The sequence below is a fragment of the Olea europaea genome, unplaced genomic scaffold (assembly GCF_002742605.1).
Source record: "Olea europaea var. sylvestris unplaced genomic scaffold, O_europaea_v1 scaffold537, whole genome shotgun sequence".
NCBI classification, from domain to species: domain Eukaryota; kingdom Viridiplantae; phylum Streptophyta; class Magnoliopsida; order Lamiales; family Oleaceae; genus Olea; species Olea europaea.
The window spans coordinates 104031-115559 of NW_019263695.1; the positions used below are offsets into that span (position 1 = coordinate 104031).

The 11529-nt window shown below is 36.3% G+C and overlaps 1 protein-coding gene across 2 annotated transcripts in view; it reads right to left on the reverse strand.

Annotated features, from left to right (window-relative positions):
- Positions 1–11260, reverse strand: part of LOC111388942 — a 12877-nt gene extending 1617 nt beyond the window's left edge. Inside the window, exons 1-4 of one of the 2 annotated variants that reach the window (XM_023013773.1) lie at positions 10868–11260; positions 9761–9861; positions 7642–9606; positions 88–247 (exon numbers count right to left, since the gene is read on the reverse strand). In XM_023013773.1, coding sequence (XP_022869541.1) covers positions 88–247; positions 7642–9606; positions 9761–9861; positions 10868–10922 — 2281 coding nt within the window. In that variant the 5' untranslated portion in view covers positions 10923–11260. Of the gene's footprint in view, positions 1–87; positions 248–7641; positions 9607–9760; positions 9862–10190; positions 10279–10867 lie in introns of those variants that run through there. The other variant, XM_023013774.1, reaches the window with a different exon arrangement.
- Between the last annotated feature and the right edge of the window lie 269 nt (positions 11261–11529).

Below are 11529 nucleotides of genomic sequence, written 5' to 3' on the forward strand. Positions count from 1 at the left end.
TTCCCCCCCCCCCCCCCCCCCCAACCCCAAAAAAAATAAAATAAAATAAAATAAAAATCTAATGGTAAAGAGTAAGTAGCTTCGCACCATGAAGTTCAGCATTGACACTCTCAAAGCATTCAGAAACAGATGATACATCTGCTGTGAGAGGAACCTCAAGGACAGAATCTGGACTAGGATCAGCCTGAAGCGAGTTTTCTGAAGAACCAGTATCTGAACCTTGATGGGGTGGTCCCTTGTGTGGTTCCTGGAACATCATGAAAAGCTGAAATGAATTCTTTTAACATGGATAAATCTTTGCATCATTTAACAAAGTAGCAGTCCACATCAAAAATAATAAAAGAAATCCACCTCTACTATCAATTATGGATCATACAATCACCGGATATAGTTGACAATAATGTACGCCATGATAGAAACGTACATGTGTAACAGCTCTTACAAACATTAATTATGAATTAACTTTCTGGTGTGGCCAATACCAGAAATTTAACTGGCGTAACACGTAAGGGCAATTAAAATGTAATTATGCAACAAATAGTGATTAATAATCTCAATTGAGTTGTTCTAACCCCTAAAATCCAATAGCACCTACTTATAAGGAAAAAACCATAACAAACACCATTTGAGTAAGAGATTATTTTTGTTTTATGTTTCTCTGACAATACATTTGCATAATATGCATAAAAAAAATTCACATGTTGCATTATCGTAAAATCTGGTGTGAGTTATTTAGCATTTCAAAGAAATTATGAATAGCTTTCCTCAGCATATTATAAATGTTAATGATAACCATTGAACCTTGCTGAAAATCTGGTTGCTGCCTTCTGAATAAATTTACAGAAGTTGACAGCCAAAAAGAATTGAAAAATTACATTATAATGCACTTAATGTCCTCTCACAGATGTAATAAGATTCAGTCAGAGATCGAAATGCAGTAATAAATACAGCAGCAATCAGCCATGGTAAAAATTGTTAAAATGCTTCAATTTGAAAATTTTCTATTATGCATCTTGTGGTATATAAATTTGCTTTCAGCATCTTTCATATCAGTAACATAATCAACACTTTTTTTATCATGCCAATCACAAGCAGAAATCTTAGAAACCATGATGCACATAGACAGACATGGTGACATGGAAGTGGTATACGAACAAGTCATACAACAATAGTCAAAAGAAAAAGAAACAAAAGTATAGGACATGGCAGTTTTAGGTATACATATGTGTGCATGCACAATTTAGACTTGAATATGGACAAATATATAGAAAGAAAAAATATATATATATACAGCATTAAACGAGTTAAAATTTAAACCATATAAAATTGAATTGCATTTTCTGCAGGTAAATATTTTACAAGTTCAAGTGAAGAAACGGAAAATACAATTCCTAAGCCTTTCTAAAGAATCCAACCACATTAATTTTAGCCTCTCTCCCTTCTAACATGTTCTATAAGAATTGCATCAACCACGTGAATTGGAACCTCTTTAGGTCACCCAAGATATCTTTCAACCGTGTAACATGTGTTTCCCAAAAGTACATTATACATTATAATGTCCTAAAAATGTAGGATATCTCTGTCCAGCATTTTTCGTTTTCTTTATTTCCAAACAATGCCCAAGCCGTACCTGAACTTTACCATACCTACTCATGTCAAAACAATTGACAACCCCTTCCAATGGAATGTCCATCCATTATAACTACACATCTCTAAAGTTTGAAAATATAATAACCGCCCTCTTTCGACCTACTCTCACATGAAGAGCACGGGCAAAGGGTGCAAAGACATAAATAGACACTCCTGCAATATCACCTTAATTCTTGAGGGTATAACAAAGACTAAAGTGCTTATAAATAGAACCCAATATTGAATGCTAATGTAGTATGTTACCACGGACACAAATTTTTGGATATTTTATAGATTTTTATTTACTCGTTAATGTAGAGAACAGGCGGACAAAAGTCCCACGTCAGTTAGACATGGAAATGGTTTTGGGTTTATGATGGAAGGCTACTCCTAATGTGTTAACCTTCAGGTATGGAGCACTTAAGTTCAATTAAATGGTATCAACTCCATACTTAGCAATGTGTGTGGAAGATATGAAAGGAGGTGTGGGCTATTAAGGGATATAATCCCACATCCAATAAAGATGAAAATATAGACCAACTTATAAGGTTTTGGATTACTCCTCTCAACAAAGTTGACCTTTTAAGATGAAACTTCAAGTCATAACATGGTATTAGAGCTCATTAAACTCTAACAAATGATTTGATCCGATTATGACTCAAAAAATGAGCATACGAATTTCAAGATTGATCTGCTCAAACAAGCCACCATCTTGCGGGGGCATGTTAAAAGATATAATCCCACATCGAATAAAAATGAAAACATAGACCAACTTATAAGGTCATAGGTTACTCCTTTCAACAAGGTTAACTTTTTAAAATGAAACCTCAAGTCTTAATATCTTTGGCTCATAAAAGTCTTAGATTGGCTCTCAAGAAATTCATTCCCATGAAAGGTGTTTGCTCCTGCCCCAGTGGAACAATTGGGCATTGAGGGAGCATAGAGAATGACGGATAGATTATCACTTGAGGAGGGGTCAAGATCTTGTAATAATTCATTCAAGAGAAATTGTGAGGAGAGTCCTTCATTAGTTAGACATGAAGATGGTCATGGATTTATGAGAAAAATTGGCTACCTTTAATAGGTTAACATCTTGGGATGGAACCCCAGGTCATGAAATTAAAATGAAACGAAACAAAGTAATAAATTTTGCTTAGTTGAGGTACACAATCTACATTAACTTAGAATCTATTCACTAACAATAGTAATTGCTTGAAATCATTTCAATCACCTTAGTAATTCTCTTGAAATCTACATTGAATATTCATATTTTTTTACTCAAATGTTTATTCCTCACTTTAAAGCAGATGATATCTTTACATTTCAAGTACAATGTGAATGAGCTTGCGATATTTGTTGAACACGTGATTGAGAAGTTTTAAATGATATTAAACCATTTCACATGGCCAGTGATATCGAGTGATATTATTAGTGTAATTCAAGTGTACATAATGTAGAGAGTACTGTTATTTGGCATGTGTTCTCTTATTGTTAGTATCCACAAACAAAGTTTGTTATATGACCGACTATATCTGCGGGTTGTTAAACTTAGATAATGTTTATCTAACCCTTAAAGTTGTTTTAGAGCTCCTATTTCCTCCTAGTAGTTTGGTATTTATAAATCTAGCTCAAGTTTTTCTTAGCTAATTTTGGCTCAAATCTAGATCAGTTGCAAAAAATAGGTAGCGTTACAGGTTTTAATAAAACATATATATAATTTGAATTGAAAAAGGTATATAAAATTGCAGAAGTAAAGAGTCCATGTCAAATGGCAACCAACGGTAAGGTCCCCACTATGCAAAGACCACGTCAAACAGCATCATTGGCAGGGCAAGAAACAATGCCTCCCCAATGATTGATAAATTTTATCCACTCGTACAAGTAAGATTCTTGTAGCCATTTCGTTCGCTAGAGGGGGAGGGGTGGGGAATAAAATAAAATAAAATAAACCTTGAAAAAAGAGTCAAAATAACACCAACATCAAGCCAAATATGGCTAATTAGGCATAAAATTAGTTACCAAAGTGGCCAATCCGTAGAGATTAAGTTTGTTTATTTCATCCTCCTAAGTTACCAATGAAATCCGCAAATTTTTAATGTAATAACATATCCAACAATGTGTTACATATAGTATGTGATTATTACATATTAAACTATGAGATACTCAATGTAAGCTTATTGAGAACTTCAATTTTTTAGAAAATGCGGAAATGAAGTACATATTTCAGAAAATTTAAAGGAATGACGGCTAATAATATTGCTTCTGCCAAAATATCTTACCAAGAAATGTTAGTTTTGCTCATAAGAATATGTTATATGAATGTCATGTTTCATATTGTTTCATCTTTCGGTATCACTTGAACTTCGTGATACTAGAACAAGTGCGGCATGTATTTAGCTGTAGTTAGTCTAGCTCGAGGCCCTCCAAAAAACATGGAAAATCTGGTAGGCTTTGATCGCAATCTGGTTAGAATTTTTATCGATACTAGTGCTCCGCCTGTCGAAAAAAGATCAAACTCATTTCTATAAAAAGAAAGAGGTGGGTTTTAGGGTTTGTACCAAAATGGAATCCTCGATTACAGAGGGGTGCGGGTACCATGCTCTTCTCGTAGGTTGATTCCCCTATGCATCCCGATTAAGGTCTCATAAATGTGCACTTCCTTTATGCATTCATCCGCTTCACTAATGTGAATAGGTTATACAGGGTTTATTAAATCATTTTTTCCAAGAACCAATCCAGTGCACCTCAGAAAATGGAAATACATGGCCCTTAGGGATAATTCTAAGGTCCACCACGCACAACCTTTGGGCAAATTCTATCATATAAGTTCAAAAGCAAGTCTTTATCATTTTTCCTTGATACAGGGGCAGAACGAAGGGCCTAGGACTCCTTAATAATTTCAACATGAGCAAGATGGCACTCGAAGATAACTGGGAGGACGTCGATTTCGTTGAGGGCGAGCACGAGATGAGATGGCCTCAACATTTTTAATGACAGCAGAAATGTGTCGTTTGAAGTAATGGCAATATTGACGATGTCATCATTAGATACCCCAAAGTTTCATTTGGAAAACACTAGCTGAAGCATCTTGAAAACTTGAACTGTAGCTGGAATTTTTTGAGTAGCAACAACTACGGCGTTAGAGGCTACGACATCAACAAAATGGACTTATTTGGAATGTCGAGTATGCCATGAGACACCAGCTGCTAGGAATTTGTATTTTCTTTACAACTGAATTTAATGCTTAAACCAGATTGCATATCAATGTAGTCACCTGAGGTTAATGTTAAAGAGGCAACATTATTTGCTGTTCAAACCCATTCATCTAGTAAAATGGAAATACTGCAAAACCTGGGAGGAATAGTTCACAACTCCTGTTGTGAATAGTCATACCTGTACTAGCAGTCAAGAGCAAGACTATTCATTCTTCCATATCTAGCAGGCACTTCACCACTCTTTTCAGATATTGGTTCTGTTTAGTTTCTTTTCCTTCATTTTTTGGGATTACTAGAAGTCGATCTTGGATTGTTATCAGAGCTACTTTGAGTGTTATAGAGACCTGCTGGAGTGAAGCCTTTTTCTCGCTTGGAGTTGAAACCGCCTCGAACTCCTCTACCACCACGTCCACGACCTTGTTGGCTGAAGAAGGCTAGGGCATTGCACAATGTAAAATTTTTCTTCCTCTTTCAGAGCAGCAACAGTTTGTTTGTGTCCTTGGAGGGTGAGGACAAACAGATTGAAAAAATGAAATGGCATTTTGTCATCATGGTTAGACAAAATACTAATATTTTGGTCTAGGCCACGAGCAAAGTGGAATACCTTGTCAAGATCATAGACAGGCTCTTTAATGGCAGCAAGATTGTCACATATCAACTCAAACTCTCCTATGTACTCATCTAAGGAACGTGAACCTTTCTTAGTAGTCATGAGAATGTCTCTTCAGAGCAGCCCCTCTTCCTCAATGGTTATTAGAATTAATTGTTCTTCCAACAAACTCCAGAGAATGTAGGTTGTTGCATCTTCATCTATGGACGGTTGGGCTGCTTCTTTTGTCATACCAAGAAGCCATGAGTTGAGTAATCCTTCATTGATTACCCAAAGAGTATAGGCTGGAATTATAGTCTCTTCCAATTGCTGCCATTGGTTTTGCACCATCCCTTTTGAGACAATGGATCACTCCAAGGCTATGAGCAAGATGAAGGATCTCTGAAAGGCCCGTCAACTAGTCGTTGGATCCTAGACTGATGGACACTAGACTTGCAAATTAGTGGAACGCTTGGGTGGTAATTTTGGGCTCTTCCCTTTCGGCTGAGATATGAGAGCAAAAAGGGCTACTGTTTTGGGAAAGCTAGTGTTTGAGCTTGTGAGTTTTACAGCTCTGATACCATGAAGACTTAGATAGTTTTGGTGAAACTAGACCTGTGTATTTTCTTCATTTTATAGAATACTGCTATACAAGAAATGGAAAGTTACAGCAAATCAATTCAATGAGCCATAATCAGCACTGGCGACCGACCATGACAATGGCAAATCCAATTTCTTCTTTTCCGGATGAAACTTGCGATTCTGTAGTAATTCTAGTACAACTTGCCAACATCAGTGGGATATTTTCTTGATTATCATCACATTTTATTTTCTTGGTCATCACACAGCATTTTCCTTTTTGAAAAACATTCCTTATCACTAGGGTCTACATAAAAGAGGGTCTATTGTATAAAAAGTTGAATATTCTAATAGTCGGTCCAAATTATCGATGTCTATGAGATTAGCAAGTCCAAATTCTCGACGCTGTGTGTAAATCAACAAGTTTTTGGAAGCCTATTTTCTAATACTCAAATGAATCAACATTTATTCCTGAATTTCATGTTTTCACATTTAGATGCTTGCTTCCATGCATTAAACCCTGACAAAATCATGGCAACTATTTGAAGAAAGAATGAAGCCAAAAAGTACTTGAGCTCATATCTTCTGAACTCTTAAGCCTTCACATATTATACACAGCAGCATCTTTCCCTTACCCCCCACACCCTCTTCCACAAACTAAAATGAATTTCTTTCTGAAGTAGTTTACTAGGGATGAAGAGCAACTGCCAATAGTTTGCATAAGGTAATAAGAGTCAGCATATGTCACTCTTCAATTTCAAACCATTACTTCGTAGCAGCATCTTGTTTCACTAAGTCCATGTATCGAGATAATCTTGTATATGTCATTGCATATGCAAATGTGATGTAAAAAAGGCTAGTGTCTCCTCATTTCTACAAGATTGAAAAAAGTAATCCACCATCATTTTGTCAAATTTTTCCTCAATGAGCCTATAATTTTTGATAGTAGTGGTGTTATTTTATATTTTGTGACAGATGAAACTATTTAAAGAAAAGGAATTGCCAATAATGAAGAAGTGGTTTCTAGAGACTGCCAAATATAACATTCTAACATAATTCCCCTCGCTGAAACCACTAAACCTAAAGTAGTAGGATAAATTATTACCATGCGTGGAAACAACTTAATACTTTACAATAGCTCTCCTCCAGAGATTCTAAGAGCATAGACCAGCAGAAACTGTTGACAGGTGCATCCGCTTGATGTTGGTTCCAAATAAGGGAAGAATCTTGAATTGCTGGCAAGATTGGAATCTTCCCCAACTTAACCAACTACTGACACTAAAAACCAAAACATGTACAGAACTTAAGTTGAAAGCAACGATCATCTAATACGAACAACGGATTATGTTCGTAACACCACAGCTGGGAAACATAAAAGCAACTAACACAACTAGGCATGTTTGTATATAACTAAAAGTTTGTAATAATAAATAAAAAGCGCCTTTCCTCAATTGAATGTGGTTAATTCAGAAAAATAAATAAATAAAGAATAAAAAACTTGTCCAACAATGTTAGGTTATGTGGCAAGGGAAAAATAAGACATTTAAAAGCAGTGGGCTTGCTAGGTTTTTGCAATCACTGCATTCATGCTTACTGATAAAATTTGTTTGAAGAAATGAAAATCCAAACCTGGCAACTGGGAACTCCTTCGTTGTGAGCAATAGCGTTGACATTTTCTAACTCTGAAGATGACTGCTTCAGGGACAACTCTGAAGATTTTGAAGATAACTCAGGACTTGTACAGACAGTACATTTGCCATCCGCTTTTGCCATTTGAGACATGGGCTTTTGTTCAGATGGATCTTTCTCAAGGTTTGTCTCCATTTGAATCTCAAACCCGGCTTCCAGAGAAGAGTCTGTCTCCCCAGTAAATGCATGGTGATATGAAAGAGGTTTCATGTTCCTGGATTTTAAATCATTGAGTGTAAAATCTTCTTTCAGATACAGATTTCCCTTCACAGTCTTACTTGTACTGTGACTCACTGCATTCCGGTGCATGAGATATTCGCCTTCAGCAATAGCATCACAATGTGCACTTCTTTTGTGAATACTGCCACTACCTGATGGTGGAGGAAGGGATTTTGAGCTAGATGAAGATCTCATAAGCTCGTCCTTCCATCCATCTCTACTGCTGATACCAGAAGGCCCATCCCACATAGCAGTTCCGTTTTTTCTAGCAAGTCGATCGCATTCTCTATCAAGATCTACCTTAGCATTCACATTTTCAAGTTTTGGTCCTCTATCAGGAATTGCAAGCATTTCACCCAGTGTGCTAGCCTTAGCAACCATTTCCACGTGTTGATATTTGTGAGTTGTCTTCCACCTCTCAGATAGTCTCTTCTTTGACTCCCTACTGATGAATGATGACTTGAGTAAATCAGAAGAAATATATTCAGACCAGTTATTACGACAGAAGGAATTTCTAGACGACACTTTAAATACATCTAACTCACAGCTTGAATCACTTTCATAAGCATCACACGGAATCTCATCCCCCGCATATCCTCCGACTCTAGAAGACCTTAGATCGATCCTTCCATCACAACCGTGTCTTATATGGTTTGTAATTTCCCTGGCTATTATTCTAGCTTTTCTTGACATGGGCTTCAAGAATCCCATGTCATGAGAGGAATCTTTTTCTCTCAATGATAGTGTTTCAGCACCTCCAACAATTGGATATTCCTTGAGCTTTCTGACATTGGACAGAAAACCATGTGAAAAATCAGGCAATGAAGGAGATGAACCTGCATTGTGCTTCTTACTTACGTTTGGCTTGAGAACAACAATTCTAGTGGGAAGAGTGATTTTCTCATCATCATCTTCTGAATGAATCTCTGACTTGCGAGAAGTGTGAGCTCTACGGTGACTATCTGAGTGGAGTAAAAGACCATCTTCACGTTTCTCATCATAGGCGAAGCCATGTTTACACGAATTATGTCTCTCCGATTCCCAAGCTTTGACATTTCCTTCATAATTAGCAGAATTTGATGGCTTCAAAACTGCTATATGACTGCTCAGTGAGCTGGGAGGACGGACTTGCAAAGCATGCAAATGCTTTGCACAAAAAGAATCTGGTTTCTGTAGATATTTCAGCACTAAATCTGTATTTGAGTCAACCATCTCTAGCGTGTCATCGAACTGTTTTAAACCCTGAAGCTCTGCATCCGTTGAAAGACATTTTGCATCCTTGAATCCCTGCTGAATGAGTGCCACCTCAGATTTTGTAAGCCTTGGTCTTGAACTCAGTATTGACGAGTAATGTTGATTGCTGACGTGTGAAGCTTCCAGATCTTCATATACGTCTTTGAACTCTAGCTTCTTCATTGAGCTTCTCCTACTCGAATAGTCATCTGAAAGTTGAGCACTCCCCTGAACACTCATTGATGCATTTTTCTGTCGATAGCTATCCGATGACCTTGATCGTTGTCTATGAACATGTCGTGGACTTGGCAGCCCATCAAGACTAATCAATCTAGGAGTATCAGTTGGTGATCTTCTATTGGCTTCAACTTCTTTTGACTTTTCTTCTGCCAGTAACTCCATCAGAGTTCCAGTGGCTTTTCTCGGAAAGCTATGCCCCAATTCGAGCATGAACTGCAAGACCAAGTCAAAATTATCCAAATCTTTGTGTCTACAGGCAAAGCAAAAGTGCCATAAAATACCTTAGCACCTCATTTACATCATCAATGATAATTAGAAATCCAGGAAGGTGAAAAATTCATATAAGAAAAAATAGACATCCACATACCATATCCTTTTTTGTGATTCCATCGATATAAGAACTAGAATCATATGACGATTTTGAAATAGCTTCCTGTTTCTGAATGTGTCTCTCAATCTGTTGAATTCCTGAATAGAAATTTAAATAATGTCACCAACCCAACTGTGCAATGAATGAACACATGGTTGCTAGCACAAACTTATATGCATATGTAATCAAACCAGATAACAATTTAACGAATCCATCCAAAACAAATTAGCAAAAACAGCAGAACGAAATTCTAAAAATAAAGTAAACAGTACAGTGAGAAAATTGGAAAATTTTTTTAGGAATTCTAAATAAAATTAGTACAACTCCTGTTAAAGGACTAGACCAGCAATTATAGCTCATAAGTAGAGAATTGGATAAAGGAACACCATAATGCCGATGCCACTACAGGAAAGTCAACAAAACTTACTTTAGCAAAGCAGGATAATCAACTAAATCTCATTAAGCTTCGCGAGGGAAGGAAATGGACTCGGACTCGACAAAGAATTTTTTTTTTTTTTTTTTTTTTTGGGCTTAATCATAAAGAAATTAATTTTATATAATAATACCATATGTTCAGGAAAAAAAAAAAGGAATTTATTAAAAGCGGATTATGAAAACAGAAAAAATAAAAAATGATCGGCGTCTGTTCTGCAACAACTCTCTTTTTTGACACACGCCGAGAGAGCCAGAAAGTGGTTGATGGGAGAAGTCAAAGAAAATAAAATTCGCGGGTAATATTAAAAAGGGAATTTTATTTTTATTTTTTGCTTTTTAAAATCTTGGAAATCTCAAATTTAATCAAAAACCTCTTACTGGATTTTAAAATTTTAAAATACAATTTCAAATTTTTCATTTTTGTTTTCTTGATCACTATCCCAGTAGTTCAAAAAACTTGAAACGAACTCGATAAAAAAAATTTAGAATAGCTTTGATGAGATTTCGCAAAATTTCTCTTCAGGGAAAAAAAAAAAAAAAAAAGTAAGAAATTAACGATTGACGGATAACGACTGAAAAAAACTCAAAAAACCTTTCGTGATTTGGATTCTCATTTCTTTTCAAAACAAATGCGTAAACAAAAATTTGTGGGGGGGGTGGGGGGAATACCTTCAAATTCAATGTTTGTAATACTCCTGGACCTCCTATGGCGAGCTCTCTCCATTTTCTCTTTCTTAAGAAATTCGAAGGCAACATACAAAAAACAAAACCTTTTCTCTATTGAGAAATGAAAACTAGAAAGGAATTTAAATTCTCGCAAAATAGTACATTACAACGCCACCTCGTAATCCATCTCCATCTTTTCTTCAGCTCATCTTTAAACATCTACAACAACGAGAAATCCTTGTCATCATGAGCTTCTTACATACACATTCTAGAGACAGAAAAACAGAGCAGTAGCAGGACTACACATGCAAATAATACAACGACATAGAGAGAGACAACTGTATATGTATGTATATACTGTACATATTCATGCTGTTTTAGAGAGATAAAGTACAGGCGGACATTAATGAGGACACTGTGTGTGCGTGTGTGTGTATTTTGAAATGGAAATAATGGAAATAAATAGCACAGAGTTGACACGAAGAGAGAATACACTGCCGGGGTGCGAAGAAGTGGGGCCCCTTTTGGGAAAATTGTGGGACCTTCGTGCCACGTGTGGGATAAAAATTGTGACACGTAAGAATTGCTCCTGTGCTTGGTGGCATGGTTAGTATAGTGGTTAGTGATTTTAAATATTTCAATTTGGGTCCCCAAACTATTGTTAG